Source organism: Oncorhynchus masou, chromosome 3 (assembly GCF_036934945.1).
Source record: "Oncorhynchus masou masou isolate Uvic2021 chromosome 3, UVic_Omas_1.1, whole genome shotgun sequence".
NCBI lineage: Eukaryota > Metazoa > Chordata > Actinopteri > Salmoniformes > Salmonidae > Oncorhynchus > Oncorhynchus masou.
The window spans coordinates 18,886,078-18,902,877 of record NC_088214.1 but is presented as its reverse complement, the minus strand read 5'-3'; the positions used below and the strand labels follow the sequence as shown (position 1 = coordinate 18,902,877).

The 16,800-nt window shown below is 42.6% G+C and overlaps 3 protein-coding genes across 3 annotated transcripts; 1 reads left to right on the top strand and 2 right to left on the bottom strand.

The window, feature by feature from the left end:
* Window positions 1–1,983: 1,983 nt before the first annotated feature.
* On the bottom strand, window positions 1,984–4,596 carry fuz (fuzzy planar cell polarity protein). The gene is made up of 2 exons (XM_064927562.1): window positions 4,376–4,596; window positions 1,984–4,017 (listed from the first exon to the last, which is right to left on the bottom strand). Exon 2 carries the CDS (start codon window positions 3,909–3,911, stop codon window positions 2,577–2,579), a length of 1,335 nt encoding a protein of 444 aa, XP_064783634.1. The 5' UTR covers window positions 3,912–4,017; window positions 4,376–4,596; the 3' UTR covers window positions 1,984–2,576.
* A 96-nt stretch (window positions 4,597–4,692) lies between these two features.
* LOC135512151 (sterile alpha motif domain-containing protein 13-like) lies at window positions 4,693–7,659 on the top strand. The gene is made up of 4 exons (XM_064933865.1): window positions 4,693–4,869; window positions 6,191–6,233; window positions 6,346–6,457; window positions 6,550–7,659. The coding sequence occupies exons 2-4, from the start codon at window positions 6,196–6,198 to the stop codon at window positions 6,697–6,699; spliced, it is 300 nt and encodes a 99-aa protein (XP_064789937.1). The 5' UTR covers window positions 4,693–4,869; window positions 6,191–6,195; the 3' UTR covers window positions 6,700–7,659.
* Window positions 7,660–7,715: 56 nt separating this feature from the next.
* LOC135512158 (guanine nucleotide-binding protein G(I)/G(S)/G(O) subunit gamma-5-like) lies at window positions 7,716–8,892 on the bottom strand. Its single transcript, XM_064933878.1, has 3 exons — window positions 8,724–8,892; window positions 8,176–8,339; window positions 7,716–8,001 (listed from the first exon to the last, which is right to left on the bottom strand). The coding sequence occupies exons 1-2, from the start codon at window positions 8,856–8,858 to the stop codon at window positions 8,214–8,216; spliced, it is 261 nt and encodes an 86-aa protein (XP_064789950.1). The 5' UTR covers window positions 8,859–8,892; the 3' UTR covers window positions 7,716–8,001; window positions 8,176–8,213.
* Between the last annotated feature and the right edge of the window lie 7,908 nt (window positions 8,893–16,800).

Below are 16,800 nucleotides of genomic sequence, written 5' to 3'. Positions count from 1 at the left end.
CTTTCACTTCAGTAGTAATAAATTCTCCCTATTCCAACTAAACTACTGAAAGAGCTGCTTCCTGTGCTTGGCCCTCCTATGTTGAACATAATAAACGGCTCTCTATCCACCGGATGTGTGGCAGTAATAAAGCCTCTCTTGAAAAAGCCAAACCTTGACCCAGAAGATATAAAAAACTATTGGCCTATATCGAGTCTTCCATTCCTCTCAAAACTTTTAGAAAAGGCTGTTGCGCAGCAACTGACTGCCTTCCTGAAGACAAACAATGTATATGAAATGCTTCAGTCTGGTGTTAGACCCATCATAGCACCGAGACGGCACTTGTGAAGGTGGTAAATGACCTTTTAATGGCATCAGACTGAGGCTCTGCATCTGTCCTCATGCTCCTAGACCTTAGTGCTGCTTTTGATACCCTCGATCACCACATTCTTTTGGAGAGATTGGAAACACAAATTGGTCTACACGGACAAGTTCTGGCCTGGCTTAGATCTTATCTGTCGGACAGACAACAAAATCACGCAAAAATTATCAATGGAAATCAAATTTATCAACCCATAGAGGTCTGGATTTGGAGTCACACTCAAAATTAAAGTGGAAAACCACACTACAGGCTGATCCAACTTTGATGTAGCGTCCTTAAAACAAGTCAAAATGAGGCTCAGTAGTGTGTGTGGCCTACACGTGCCTGTATGACCTCCCTACAACGCCTGGGCATGCTCCTGATGAGGTGGTGGATGGTCTCTTGAGGGATCTCCTCCCAGACCTGGACTAAAGCATCCGCCAACTCCATCTGTGGATGGAGCGAGACATGATGTCCCAGATGTGCTCAATTGGATTCAAGTCTGGGGAACGGGCCTGGGAAGTCTGGGAACATTTGTGGCCTGCTGGAGGTAATTTTGCAGGGCTCTGGCAGTGCTCCCCCTGCTCCTCCTTGCACAAAGGCGGAGGTAGCGGTCCTGCTGCTGGGTTGTTGCCCTCCTACGGCCTCCTCCACTTCTCCTGATGTACTGGCCTTTCTCCTGGTAGCGCCTCCATGCTCTGGACACTACGCTGACAGACACAGCAAACCTTCTTGCCACAGCTCGCATTGATGTGCCATCCTGGATGAGCTGCACTACCTGAGGCACTTGTGTGGGTTGTAGACTGTCTCATGCTACCACTAGAGTGAAAGCACCACCAGCATTCAAAAGTGACCAAAAAATCAGCCAGGAAGAATAGGAACTGAGAAGTGGTCTGTGTTCACCACCTGCAGAACCACTCCTTTATTAGAGGTGTCTTGCTAATTGCCTATAATTTCCACCTGTTGTCTATTCCATTTGCACAACAGCATGTGAAATGTATTGTCAATCAGTGTTGCTTCCTAAGTGGACAGTTTGATTTCACAGAAGTGTGATTGACTTGGAGTTATATCATGTTGTTTAAGCGTTCCCTTTATTTTTTGAGCAGTGTATATAGCAATTTTCTTATTTTTTTCTAGAACCTGGGTGTTCAACCAGGGGTCTGCGGATGTAGTGTAGGGGTTCCGCATTTATACTGAAATAAAAATGCAACAATGTATATATATATATATATATATATACACACACACACAGTCAAGTTTGGACACACCTAATCATTCAAGGATTTTTCTTTATTTTTACTATTTTCTACATTGTAGAATAATAGTGAATACATCAAAACTATGAAATAACACAGACTCATGTAGTAACCAAAAAAAGTGTTAAACAGCGGTGGTATACAGAAGATAACCCTATTTGGTAAAATATCTAGTCCATATTACGGCAATAACAGCTCAAATAAGCAAAGAGAAACAACTGTCCATCATTACTTTAAGACATGAAGGTCAGTCAATCCGGAAAATGTCAAGAACTTTGAAAGTTTCTTCAAGTGCAGTCACTAAAACCATCAAGTGTGATATATATATATATATATATAACACAGTATATCATAACACAGTATATCACAAAAGTGAGTACACCCCTCACATTTTTGTAAATATTTGAGTATGAATTTTCATGTGACAACACTGAAGAAATGACACTTTGCTACAATGTACGACCAGTCAGTATGAGGGAGTGTGAGAGCGATGACACCAAATTTAACACACCTGCTCCCCATTCACACCTGAGACCTTGTAACACTAACGAGTCACAAGACACCAGGTAGGGAAAATGGCTAATTGGGCCCAATTTGGACATTTTCACTTAGGGGTGTACTCACTCTTGTTGCCAGTGGTTTAGACATTAATGGCTGTGTGTTGAGTTATTGAGGGGACAACAAATTTACACTGTTATACAAGCAGTACACTCACTACTTTACATTGTAGCAAAGTACCATTTCTTCAGTGTTGTCACATGAAAAGATATACTCAAATATTTACAAAAATGTGAGGGGTGTACTCACTTTTGTGATATACTGTATACACACACGAATATTCTGGAGTATCGAATTGAGGTAAAAGGATCATTCCTTGCTCCATAATGGTTGCCTATGTTGAAAGTGGTACATATAGTGAACAGTGTAATGCTATCCCTTGGTTTCACAGCAATGTGCTCATGCCCATTATAAAAGATGGCCTAAAATCCTGTGGCTAAAGTGATGGCGGAGAGGGTCTGTGTAGCCACGGAGCTTAGGGCGAAGGTAGGCACTGAGAGAGGGGTGAGCAGGTAGAGCTGATGTTGGGCAGTCTGCAGGCCAAAACACTTACACTCCTCAGTCACCAGGTAGCACTGCAGCGGCTGGTGGGAGAAGCCCAGGGCAAAGTCCTCCCGGAGGGAGTCCCCACGTTGGGCCTTCTCCCCTGGGGTCAGGGCCGGGGTCTCCTCCAGAGGAAAGTAGCGAGTGGTGGTGAAAGTGTAGAAGAGCCTGAGCAGCTCCCAGCAGCGTGCCTTGGAGGGCAGAGGATGGTCACTGGGAGGATGGTTGGGGTTAGTAATGATGGCTTTCACACAGGAGACAGAGCGACGGGACTCTCTGTTGATGAGCAGCAGAGCCAGGACATCAGGGCGGAGGGTCACAGAGCCTGGCAGGCAGCGCTCCCCCACGGCCAGGCTGCCTCTCAGGGCCTCCAGTAGAGGAGACCAGAAACAACCCACCAGCTCGCTCTCAGCCCTGTGCAGGGTGGGACTGGGGCCGCACAGCACGCACACATCCACTCCCGGAAGCAGCTGGAAGCGGAGCAGGCGATGTGCCACGGTGGGGCTGCCCTGGGGCAGGAAGACAGGGGTGTCACAGGACGCAGAACCTGAGAGGGAGAGAGAGCGGGTCAGAACGGATAGGAGAACCACTTCCTGCGGCGCCAGACGCCACCATTTTTCCGTGGCAGTGGCTATCCGTCCGTGGACCATCAGGCAGCCAAACTCGCTATCTGCTGCCTGGGTAAAGCCGTCTAGGCCCTCCTGAAGCAGGGTGGCGTTGGGGGGCAGCAGGCAGTCCGCGCAATGCGTCAGGTCCCCCATAATGCCCTCCTGTCCTTGTCCCCCCTCCAGGAGCTGGTCGATGAGGCGGTAGCAGGAGCGCAGGTCCCTCTTCAGCCGCTCCACATTCCTCAAGCTGGCCAGCTCATCCTGCCCCAGCACCAGCACCATGCAGTTCCACACGTTCTCCAGCAGGCGCCGCAGGTGGAGGTCTTCTTCGCCTGCACCACCACCTTCCTGCTGGGCCTGCCCACCACTGCTCACAGCTATGAGCATCACGCTGTCCTGAAATACCCTCCAAACCATCCGGCCTCCGCGATCAGTCTCACAGCCAGCCAGCACCACCCCCTGGCCCGCTCCGAACATGTGCACACCGTTCAGGGAGCCGATGATGGAGAAGGGGAGTTGCTTAGAGGCCCCTCGGGTGAAGAGAGGAACCCCACTGTTGGCAGTGAGGCAGAGAAGCTGCACAGAGCCTGCCTGCTGGAGCATCATGTGGCTGGGGTGGCCAAGCTAGGCGCTGTCCTTCTGAACCATCCACTGACTGGCCCTCTGGTTTAATGATGGCGAAGATTCAGCTCTAGCCCATGGTTATGGGACACTTGCAAGAAAACAGGAGCAGATGCATGCAGCAAGAAGTTATATAATAGATCGTGATTACATAATGCATACAAGCAGATATCACTTGTCATGCAAACATGTCGCAGGTGTGTATTTGCAGACAACTTTTAAGCATTTAGCCAATTACTTTAACTAAGCAAACACGCAAAATACTACCTCTCGTTTTCATTGTTTTCAAGTCAACTAACGCTAGATAGCTAGCTAGCTAACGTAGCGATAACTTTTTCACTGTAAACTGGACAAAATGATCGAAATAAACTTGGTAGCTAGCTATTTCACCAAAAAAGGTTTTGCCGGTAAAATACCTAGCTCACTATCTAATGTTTTTTTCCCCTCACTTTTTCTTTGTTGAATTTCTTCCATCACGAAACGAGTTGACTCTATTCACGTTTCCACAGCAACTGGCCCTGGCCGTTCTCACATGATCCATTCATTCAATCAATCAGATGATGTCTCTAAAGCAGATCTTATATCAGTTTATCATACCACAATCCTAATTTACCACTTGGAGAATAAATCAAATGAACTGACTTTAGATCAGTGTTTACGGTCGCATAATCCCTCTTCCTATTTCCGCCTTTGCTTCTGGTGAACTGGCCAGTCAGGTTCGAGAATGTTGCGGCTGTTCACGAGCGTATTGTCTAGGCGGCGCATGACAACTCGCAGATCCTTTCAACATTAGAACAGAATAATTGAATTAGTTGGAGGAATTTAGGTGGTTTATAGATCGAATAAACTGCGCAGCGCCAGGCATACATTCGTGAATAAACAGGATATTCATTTACGCTGTCAGAAGAACTATCAACGAAGCCAACTAATAAACAATAAAAAGGTAAGTGTCAAATATAGACTGAAGCAGAACACGTTAACGCAGCGTTTCCCGAACTCGGGACCCCAAGGGGTGCACGTTTTGTTTTTTGCCCTAACACTACACAGTTGATTCAAATAATCAAAGCTTGATGATTAGTTGATTATTTTTAATCAGTTGTGCAAAACGTGCACCGAGTTTGGTAAACCCTGCATTAGCAAGACATACTTATTGACAAAACGTATAACATGTTAGATGAGAAATTCATTTAAAAAAAGTCAATAAGAAATGCTCATGGTGTCAATATAATTTAAGGTATTAAGCTATAGTAATAGATAAAGTAGTCTGAATTGCGCTTTCCTTATTCCAAGATCCAAGATTGTAATGAATTTCTCCATATTTCATGCTGCATCTGATTTATGTTACATTGTAATATTGTCCACAATATCATCACGATCCGCGATCTTTCTTTCCACTGATGTGCATAGGTCCTGAATGAAATGCAGTGTCTAAAGTTAGAACTGTGAGAGTGAAGTTTCTGGTGGAAATTGTCCATCCAAAGATAACCTGCTGAAAATCCAAGACTGCCGGTAGCATCTGGTAGATTGGTAGCCAATACTGAACTATATACAATGCTTCACAAATACAGACAAGATTTCCTTTGGGTAAATTCTGGACTATTCGGCTCATGATAAAACCACATGGTCATGTAGAAGATGTTCATTGAATAGGGAAGTTCTAAGAATGCAGATAAGGGGACTTTAAATGTCTCTTCTGTCTTTGAAATGGACCCATCCGAGCACAAGTTCCTTGGCTTTTGATCAGAGCAAAATCCACAACTAATAAACCCACATACCTCTCTTTGTATTCCAGTGTGCCCACTACTGTGATGGGATGATCATATCCTCCACGTTTGTTATGTATACCCTTTATGGCCCATATCCATCATCCAATGAAGACTGTGCTTTTTGGGCATCATTAAATGCACTTTCTGGTCTATGCATTTTTACACTACTATTTCAACAGTATCACATTCTCCACATCGCTTAGCAACTGTGTACTCATGCATGTCAGTATTGCATCATTTTATTTTTTTGTTCCAAATCAACTCTGGCTTCTCTGTTCAACACTCAGTACATCAGATGCTCTGTAGTTGGTTTCAGAAACCCAAATGATCCATTTCCAGATAACCTCAACACATTATATTGAACAAACTTCATGCAAGTAGTGAATGTGTTCAGTTCATGACAGACCTTGGGTTTATTTAGTAAACCTAATCTAGTTTTGGATTAGATTCTTGTTCTCTTTTCTACAAGTCTAACTTTTTTATTTTTTATTTTACTAGCTGGAATGGAGAACAAAACCAATGGATCAGTGGAAGCCAAGCCGTAAGTTTAGAGGGTAGTCTTCCTTCTGAGGCTATAGATGAGGGATAAGATTGATGGCCTTCTGCCTTGTCCCTATACCCATTATGCTGTCCTCTCTGTTCTGTTTTTCTAGTAAGGTGGAGAATGGACAGCTGCCGGATCCTGCTGACTGGGCGGTTACTGATGTTGTTAACTATTTCAAAGCTGCAGGATTTGAAGAGCAGGCTACTGCTTTCCAGGACCAGGTAAATTAACAGAACATAATTTACTAACCTTGCAAGTTGCACATTCTTCTCTCTCTCGCGGGTCAGAGCTTCCCAATCCCTTCTTTTCGTAGGAAATCGATGGAAAGTCTTTGCTTCTGATGACGCGGAACGATGTCCTGACAGGCCTGTCCATCAAACTGGGGCCAGCATTGAAGATCTACGAGTACCATGTGAAGCCACTCCAGACCCAGCATCTGAAGAGTAATGCTAATGCATCATAGCATCACCCCATGCTCTTCCATGTGCAACAGGACAGTCATCTATGGAGGAGGGTTGAGAGGCTGGGCGGACAGACCAGGCTGAAGATGTTTATGGACAGCAGAAGATGGTGCTTAGAAAACTTATTTGCATCCTTATGCAATGTCAATGTACTTTTACTTGAAGTGATGACCGATACCAAATGGTTTACGCCGTGAAATTAATTTACAAAAGACATGGCAGTGATCATACGGTTTTTAGTTAACTGAGTGATATTGGTTTATGAAAGTAAGGACTTGATTCCTTTATTTGAATAAAATTATTTTACAGGTCTTAAAATACACTGTACAGTTTTTTTTTTTTTTAAGTTTGTTTCAAAATATTCTAATCAAGCATGCTACTGAAGCGGATTCAACCGAATTGGTTAATTTAGGAGACAGTCCTTTTCAGATGGACGCAAAGGTGCACTAGATGTCTGACCTGCTGATAAATGTCCTAACCTTGTCTTGATATTTTCATTATATACAAACTTTTGAACACGGTTTTGATTTCAGAAAAAAATGCATGGTAATTAATTGGAGGAAATGTGTTTGAAGCAGTCTTAGAATTACTGTTCCTCCGTCACTGAATTTTTTCCCTGATGAGCCACTATGAATACTAGATGATCAAATCAGTATCTTTAAGCATCATGTACATCAATGATCTATTTAAAGTGATGCTACAAGCCAAAACGGGTCCCCATTTTGTGTACTGTGTTATGAATTTGTGCATAAGATCCCAGCCTGCATATTTAAGCACTTGGGGGTGGGGAATATAGGTTAATAAGTGTTCTTTGATTTCCTTATTTACCATATTCTTTCATCTTAAAATGGTGGATTTTTTTATTGATATGGATGTTTTTATCAAAAGTAGTAGTCTTTCCCTTTTGTATTGTTAAGGTGCTCTGTTTGCATTCTGTTATGAAATAAACTACTTGCATCTTTAATGATTTGAGATACCACTATCAGTTGGACCAAAGAATGATTAGCAAACAATCATGTAGAGAAAGAATAATGTTTTAATTTCTAAATACAAAAAGTCAAGAACAATGATGAATAAAATAGAAAAAGGCACAATAATTTACTTGAAAACCATCCTGTGCCATAAAAAATAAACCTGTAATAATTTCCTCTAAGGTGGTTTGCTGAAAATAGATGGCAAGTCTTCCTTACATGATTTCTGACACGTTATTCTACACTTCATGAGATTCTGTGGCAGTGGAATGCCATGGGAAATGAATAGCAGTGTTGAGGTCAACTTTTTCCCTGTAGCATCAAAACAAAGGCCTGCAAGACAGGAACAGAGTGAGATAAGCACATGCATGTATCTTGAATTTCTCTGCATTGCAACCAAATACTAGTCTGCAATCCACACTGATTCTGTTTGGATTGCAGGCCAATGAAGGACTACATAGACAACCAGAAGAGCACATTTTTGTTTTGACACGAGGGGAGACTCACCAAATAATGCTGTGGTTTGTCTGTCCTATGGGTCTGTCTCACAAGAACGAGCACACCTTCTGTGGTCTGAAGGGGTTGGTGCTGGAGGAGACCCCAGTGAGTAGGGGGTCCTGGAGGGCATTCTGCATGCAGAACTGCTGAAGGTCTGCTGCTGCCTGGGACACCTGGACAGAAACCATAATACAGGAATATAGTTGTGAACAAAATGAACGACCTGTTGCAACGGGTAACATTGCACTCATTGCTAGCTTTAAGACTCCTACAACTATCCCTCTTGAATGGATGTTGCCAATACTAGCTATCAGGTGTGAACACAGATCCTTAAATTAGGCTATGAATGATCCTAGGGCGGTAGGCCACACTCAATAATGACCGACAATTCCATTAGACTATTAAGCAAAATATTGTGTTATCGCAAGATCACCATTTCTGTGCCTAGATTCCACGCCCTTAGCTAGCTATTAGCCACTGTTAGCTAGATACTGATACTAGCTGACTAGTTTCTCTGAACAGGTTTATCAAGTATGTTTGAGTGTGAAATACATTACTTTCACTCTGTTGATGCTCGCTTCAAAACGCAGCTGCTGAACAACTTTCTTCATCGCAACGAGATTTGATGAGCCAGACATCTTTGCTATTTTGTAGAAAAGAAGCGGAGACAAATCGAATAGTTGATCACACATCCGGTTTTGAATCTTCTGCGCAGTCGCAGTGTGGCTCAGTAAGCGACCGGGACTCAACTTTCAAAATATTGTCACGTGCAGAAGTAGTGAAACGCCTTTCTTGCCCGCAGTAATTAATATATTCGTAGTAAAAAATATACTATAAATTACAGTGGAACATAAACACGAGAAAGTATTCACACCAATTGGCTTACTCATTTTATTGTTACAGCCTGCATTCATTAAATATATGTTTTTCTCTCACCCATCTACACACACAATACCCCATAATGAAAATGAAAACATTATTTTAGAAATGTTTGCAAACATATTGAAAATTAAATATAAATATTTAATTTACCAGAATTCACATCATTTGCTATGACACTCCAAATTGAGCTCAGGTGCATCCAATTTCCTTTGATCATCATTGAGATGTCACTACAACTTGATTGGAGTGCACCTATCAGCCAATTCAATTGTTTGGACATGACTTAGAGAGACACGTTCTCGGTTAAACTGTGTAAGGAGGAGTCTAGAAGCAAACGAGACTGATTGTTTGACGACAAGTGAGAGTTGTTTGATTTCGTTGAATCTTGTTACACTATTGCAGAAATGCGTCAAGTTAATGGGAAATGGCGGCGAGTAGCGCGGACGAAATGGAGAAAACGTTTGTGAAGCAACAGGTGTGCTGGCAGTGGTGGAAAAAGTAATACATTGTCATACTTGAGTAAAAGTAAAGATATCTTAATAGAAAATGACTCAAGTAAAAGTGAAATTCAATCAGTAAAATTTTACTTGAGTAAAAGTCTGAAAGTATTTGGTTTGAAATATATTTAAGTATCAAAAGTAAATGTAATTGCTAAAATAATCTTTATCAAAAGTAAAAGTGAATCTTTTCAAACGAGATGGCACAGTTAGTTTTATTGACGGATAGACTGGGGCACACCAACACATAATTTACTGTTTTGTTCAGTAATATGTTGTCGCAGCTCAAGTTGATTATTGAATACTGTTGCCTTAAGAATGTATCAGGCACGGTGCGTGAACGGAGGCGTGACTTTTGTACGAAGTGAAGACGTTCGTTCGTGATGGGCATTCCGGGTCTTTTCAGTGAGCCGGCTCGTTCGGCTCAGCTCACCAAAAAGGACCAGCTCTTCTGGCTCCCAAACGGCTCTTTAAAAAAATATATGTTTTGTATTTTTTCAAGTCAAACAGTTAGTTTGACTATGATTAGTGTTAAAACGATTCTTATTAAATGAAATCATACTCTACCTTAACCACAACGTATTTAAAAAATGCTATTAAACATGTGTATTTAAAGTACAACTTTTTAATGTATATAAACAAAGTGCATATAAATGTAACAATTCAAAACGAATACAATCGGAACAGCATAAGAGAATATTGCACCACATAAAAGAAAAATAAATAACAATGTGCAAAACTGCAGCATCCCACTTAAAACATTAAACTGGTCCCTCTTTTCTCTCTCTTCTTTATTGCCATGTTATAACCAACAGCACACAGCAATGCTGACCATATTTAGCTTTTATGAGAGATTTGCATTCAGAAATGCAAGCTGCCTCCCTTTTGAGGGGCTGATGTGGTTTCTCAGGAATTATTTGTCCCGTCTTCGAGAAGACCCTCTCAAAGGGAACAGACGTGGCCACTATGCAGTCTCTCCCTGTCATGATTTTAGTAAGCCATGGGTAGACAGAGGCCTTGTTCTCCCACCAGCTCAGAAGATCTGCAGATCTTTGGAGGAGGGGCTCCTCTAAATAGGATCGGACCTCCATTATGGCATCTGCTGAGGGATTCCTTCATGCTGCATCCCAGTTGCTCTCTCGTCAAACAGCAGACGTTTGTGGCACTACTGCTGGTGCTTCTGCTCCATCTGCTCTTTCTTCTTCCTGTTGCCCTGGTGCCCGAGACATCTGACTGCTGGGGCTGTCCCTCCCTGCTGCTGAGGTTATTCTTTAAGAGCCTCATCAATCGCTCTGGCATCACTGAAGGCTAACTTTCAAGTGCAGCAGTTTCTGATAGCACGTGATTATATTCCATTCTGTGGAACTTTCTGTCCATTGATGAACCTAGTGTGTCCATCAACTCTGTCACATGTCCTGTAGTTAAACTTGCTTCTCTCTGGCGGCTGGCTGTGATTCGCTGCAGACCCTTACACAGGAGTATCATTTTTGAGGCTGTCACATAGCTGAAAAGACAGTAACTTATTAGTTCAGGTTCATGTTTTGTCTACTGACACTGCATTCTCATCTACTGCTCATATACATATATAATACTGGATTAAATAATGATGTAGTAATAACTACTTACTGTACTTCTCTCCACTGATCTCCACAGTAACCTGCTCAAAGGGTTCCAGGACTCCTCCTCCACCACCTCCCATTCCTCTTGGGTCAGAGCATCAACAGGTGCATTGACAATGGCCAGGGTAGAGATGATGGCATCCTTTGACTCAAGAAACCGCTTCAACATATAAAATGTTGAATTCCACATTGTAGTGCAGTCTTGTTTAGGCCTCAGCTCAGGCATCCCCATCTGGCGTTGTGTAGACTAGGTTTTCAGCACCTAATGTGCTCCTGTGGAAGTATTCCACAGCTGATTTCACTTTGTCCACAGTGGGCTTCATCTCCTTCAGAACATCTCTTACAATCAGGTTGATTGTGTGGGCAAGACATGGATGATGGGTCAATTTAAATATTTTCCTGGCTTTGGTTATGTTAGCTGCATTGTTGCTAACACAACAGACCCCTTTTCCATCTACTTGCCATTCTCTGGCCACTCAACAGTTCCTCTGCCAAGTTATCTGAGGTGTGTCTGTCGCTGAACTCAAAGCAGTCAGCTAGACATCGTACAATCTTCAATGAAGTGACATGTTACTGACATGTAAGAAGCGGTTATTCTTGATGTCCAGCAGTCAGTGGTAAGACAAACTGCCTTAGCTTTTTGGACTCTTTCCCACACCGAAGCCTGTGTGCTCTTGTATAGTTGTGGAATAAGTGATTTTGAAAGGATTTTCCTGCTTGGAATTGTGTACATTGGATTTAGACTATTGCTATAATTTCTAAAACCTCTGTCCTCCACGATCGAAAATGGCTGGAAATCGGTGGCTATCATTTTAGCCTGTGCAATATCAATTTGGCCTTGTTTTGCTACAGACATAGACTTTGGCATAAACTGGCCCATAGAAGACTACGATGCTGTGGGTCACGGAGCAGGCCTGCTTGACGAAGTGGATACATCTCCACATGTGGAGGTGCTGGCTCAACCACTATCACTAGCAGGCCCGCTAGTTCCTCGAAGCTCCACTACAGCTAGCTTCACAGTTGGGTGCACAGTTCACATATGCCGGTGTAGGTTGTGCGTAGAACCGGCTTTATATGAGATTTTGTTTTGACAAATTCTACTGTGCTCTAACATTGTCTACATTATTAAAATGCATCCAAATGCTACTGGGATTCAGACTCATTTTCCAGCTGTTTTCACAGCTGTCCTTCCTCTCGCTCATCGGCTGCTAAGTGTGTGACTGTGTGTTGGCTCGGCCCTCCCTCACGGATCTTTGGTTCATTGGTTGACACTGCGTGTCTGTTTGACAGGAACAACAGGTGAGGCTGTTAGTCTGAGCAGACATAAGATGTGTGTGCGCTTGAGCATTTAGGCCTATATTGTTTAAAGAAAAAAAAAATGTTCTTTGAATAAGTTAATTCTATTCATTCAAATATTTTGATTATTCATATCTAAAAAATACATTTTTATAAATAGATTTGCCTCTCCTGATATGTGAAGTGCCGACTCGTTTGCGAACGACCTATCACTAGTTCAGATTAACTTCACAACAATCGTCCCTGCATTTGTATCATTTGGCGATGAGGATGGGATAGTTTAGCAAATGTTAATCTGAAGTTCAGTTTAATTGCATAACAAGCCTCCGTGCATTTGTGACATTTACAAACAAAGCATTTGTATTGAGTGAGTCCTCCAGATCAGAGGTAGTAGGGATGACCAGGGATGTTCGCTCGATAAGTGTGTGAATTGGACCATTTTCATGTAAAAATGTAACGAGTACTTTTGGGTGTCAGGGAAAAAGTATGGAGTGAACAGTACATTATTTTCTTTAAGAATGTAGTGAAGTAAAAAATGCGAACAATATGGGTGTCAGTTCTGAGGGTATGGAGCGAGAGGATGAGGGACAAGGACTGGAATGGTCGGTAGTGGAAAGACAGGAAGAAGAGACATCATGATACAGAAAGCAGTGGAGTGTCTAGTAAAGAAAGCATAAAGAGGTCCAAGGTAGGAAGCAAGAGTAGTGATGTGTTGGAGTGGAAATAGGAAGCAAAAGTAGTGATGTGTTGGAGTGGAAATAGGAAGCAAGAGTAGTGATGTGTTGGAGTGGAGTGGAAATAGGAAGCAAGAGTAGTGATGTGTTGGAGTGGAAAGTGGTCTTTGATGAGACCACAGGGCCTCGCTTACACCCTATCCGACTAACTAATACCGTAGAGAAAGTAGGTGAAGTGAAATTAGATCAGTTCATTGGAAATGGTAGATTGTTAATATTGTGTGGTAGGAAGGCTCAGCAAGGGAAGATTTTGAAAATGGAAAAACTTAAATGGGATGAAGATGAAAAGCCATGTACCTGGTGCTTATGCTACGTTGAGGGGAGTCGTCACTGGGGTCCCAATATCTATGTAAACAGATAAAGAAAATATGGGAGGAGGCAGAGTGATTGAGGCCAAAAGGCCAGAACAGAGCAGCATGCTTTGCTCTTAGTTGCTGTCAGAGGGCTGATATAAATACTATACATGCCAGTCTCTCTTGGCTTAGAGTTGAAGAGAGACTGACTGCATCAATTATTTTTATAAAGAAACAATGTGTTGAACGTCCAAAATTGTTTGCAAAGTCAACTTACACACCGCTCTGACACACACGTATCCCACCAGGGGTCTCTTCACAGTCCCCAAATCCAGAACAAATTCAAGAAAGCATACAGTATTATATAGAGCCCTTATTGCATGGAACGTCCGTCTCATATTGCTCAAATAAAACAGCAAAACTGTTTTTTTTTTCAAACAGAAAGCAACTCGTCGCGGCACAACGCCTCTTCCCTATTTGACCTAGATAGTTTGAGTGTATGCATTAATATGTAGGCTGTGTGTGCCTTTACATTTTTTTTAAATGTAGTTCTGTCCTTGAGCTGTTCTTGTCTATTGATGTTCTATATTATGTATTCTTTTTCATGTTTGTGCGGACCCCAGGAAGAGTAGCAGCTGTTTTTGCAACAGCTAGTGGGGATCCTAATTAAAAGTTCAATATTGGTTTCATTAGACCAGAGAATCTTGTTTCTCATGGTCAGAGTCCTTTAGGTGCCTTTTGGCAAACTTCAAGCGGGCTGTCATGTGCCTTTAACTGAGGAGTGTCTTCTGTCTGGCCACTCTACCATAAAGGCCTGAGTGACCTCACCTCACTAAAACCCTTCTCCCCTGATTGTTCAGTTTGGCCGGGTGGACAGCTCAAGTAAGAGTCTTGGAGGTTCCAAACTTCTTCCATTTAAGAATGATTGAGGTCACTATGTTCTTGGGACCTTCAATGCTGCAGAAAATGTTGCTACCCTTCCCCAGATCTGTGCGGACACAATCCTGTCTCGGAAATCTACGACCAATTCCTTCGATCTCACAGCTCAGTTTTTGCTCTGACATGCACTGTCAACTATGGGACCTTATATAGACAGGTGTGTGCCTTTCCAAATCATGTCCAATCAATGTAATTTACCACAGGTGGACTCCAATCAAGTTGTAGAAACAGCTGAAGGATGAACAATGGAAACAGAATGCACCAGAGCTCAATTTCAAGTCTCATAGCAAAAGGTTACACACACATTTCACACACACACACTTTTTAAATACATTTGCAAAACGTTTTTTTTTTTAACTGTGTAGACGGATGAAAGAAAATAAATCTCAGCAATTTTAGAATAATGCTGTAACATAACAAAAATGTGGAAAAGTCAAGGGGTCTGAATACGGTCTGAAGGCACTGTAGATCTGTGGAAGTGTATGAAACCGTGTTGAATGTCTCCAAGAGCACCTTGTTCTCATTCATTGGAAAATGGAAAAATATGGAACTACCCCGACTGTCTAAAGCTGGCCGTCCCAAAAAATGAGCAACCGGGCATGAAGGACCTTGGCCAGGAAGGTGACCAGGAACCCAATGACCACTGACATAACTAGAGGTCCGTGGCTGAGATGGGGGAACCTGCCAGAAGGACAACATTGTTTACAACACTTCACCAGTCTGGGCTTTATGGGAAAGGCACGTGGAAGACTCTTGAGATAAGGCAAAAGATTGTGGCATAGAGCAAAAGCAATGTTGGAATAGCATCAGAACAAGAATGTGGAAGCCCTGGAATGTGGAGTGGCCCAGACTTGAATCCCATGGAAAATCTATGGAAAGAGCAGTGGTGAACAGCAGAGCTTGATATTTCAATTTTTGGGTACTTTTAACCTTTCCTCTACAATTGCATGATATCCAATTGGTAGTTAGTCTTGTCCCATCGCTGCAACTCCCCTACGGAATGAGGAAAGGCGAAGGTGGAGAGCCATGCATACTCTGAAACACTACCAAAGACACTGCACGCCTAACCCGTAAGCCAGCCACTCCAATGTCAGAGGAAGTACCATCCAGTTAGCGACCGAAGTCAGCTTGCAGGCGCCCGACCCGCCATATGGAGTCGCCGCTAGATCCGGATGGGACAAGAAAATTCTGGACGGACAAACCCTCCCCTAACTTGAACAACACTGGGAGAATTGTGCGCCGCCTCATGGAAACTTAACAACAAAAAAAATCAAAAAGGAAGAAAATCCCCAAATCCAGATATGCAAAGGTGATAGACATACCCAAGATGACAAGGCTGTCAAAGCTGCTTCTACAAATTAATAACTCAGGGGTGTGAATACTTGTGAATTAGATCTGTATTTAATTTAATGAATTAGCAAAAATGTCAAACATTTTCAAAGGAAATTAGGAGGATTGATTCTGATTTACCAAAGGGGGGCCTTATATGCTTGCGGGTGGAATAACAGTGGTCTAGGACTTTAACGCCATTAGTGACGAAGGAGACGTGTGGATGGAAGTAGGCATCACGTCTTAATGATGCTGTCGATTTTAATTCCGCAGCAACCAGAAAAGCAGCCTCCGCGTGCTTGGTTTCCTGCTTGTTTATAGTCTTGTACAGTTTGTTCAGTGCCAGCTTGTTTTTCTTGTCCTGAGGAATATACAAAACATTAACACCTGCTCTTTCCATGAGAGTGACCAGGTGAAAGCTATGATCCCTTATTGATGTAACTTGTTAAATCCACTTAAAAATCAGTGATGAAGGGTAGGTTAAAAAATGATTTTTAAGCCTCGAGACAGACTAGGAAAGTGTTCCTAATGTTTGGTTAACTCAGTGTATACAGCAGTCACGATAACAGCTAAAAGCTCATGAGGTAGAAAAGTCAGAATTTGACCATCAGGTATTCATTCCACTGCGCTGTAGACAGCAAACCATTTGCTGTTGATGAAGAGGCATACCCCTCTTCGATCTCCCTGAATCCAATGCCCTGTCCGCTCAGTGAATGGCGAATCCATTGAGTTGGATAACCATGCGAGGCATCTGTCCGAAAGCCATGTTTCAGAAAAGCAGAGACTATTGTAGTTACCAGTCCCATTGAAAGCAAATTCGCAAAATTGAGGTCATCCAATTTATTATCAAGATTATCTATTGGCCAAAAGATTGGAGGGAAGAGGTGGCCAGTTTTCCCTTAATCTCGCCAGGGCTCTCTCTCCTGCCTCTTTCGCCGACCATTCCTCGTGTAGCCCGAAAATGTGGTCAGAATTACAGAGCCCAGAGCAGATGAGTCAAAGTTGAAGCCAGAATTGAGGTTAGTAACTGACCATGTGATGTTCA

Excerpts from the sequence above, each read along its gene's own strand:
- LOC135512158 (XM_064933878.1), bottom strand. The coding sequence starts at position 8,858 with ATGTGTGATCAACTATTCGATTTGTCTCCGCTTCTTTTCTACAAAATA. Across the intron at positions 8,340-8,723 it reads CGAGCATCAACAGAGTGAAA|GTGTCCCAGGCAGCAGCAGA; the intron begins GTAATGTATTTC and ends GTTTCTGTCCAG.
- fuz (XM_064927562.1), bottom strand. The coding sequence starts at position 3,911 with ATGATGCTCCAGCAGGCAGGCTCTGTGCAGCTTCTCTGCCTCACTGCC.
- LOC135512151 (XM_064933865.1), top strand. The coding sequence starts at position 6,196 with ATGGAGAACAAAACCAATGGATCAGTGGAAGCCAAGCC. Across the intron at positions 6,234-6,345 it reads GGATCAGTGGAAGCCAAGCC|TAAGGTGGAGAATGGACAGC; the intron begins GTAAGTTTAGAG and ends CTGTTTTTCTAG. Across the intron at positions 6,458-6,549 it reads CTACTGCTTTCCAGGACCAG|GAAATCGATGGAAAGTCTTT; the intron begins GTAAATTAACAG and ends TTCTTTTCGTAG.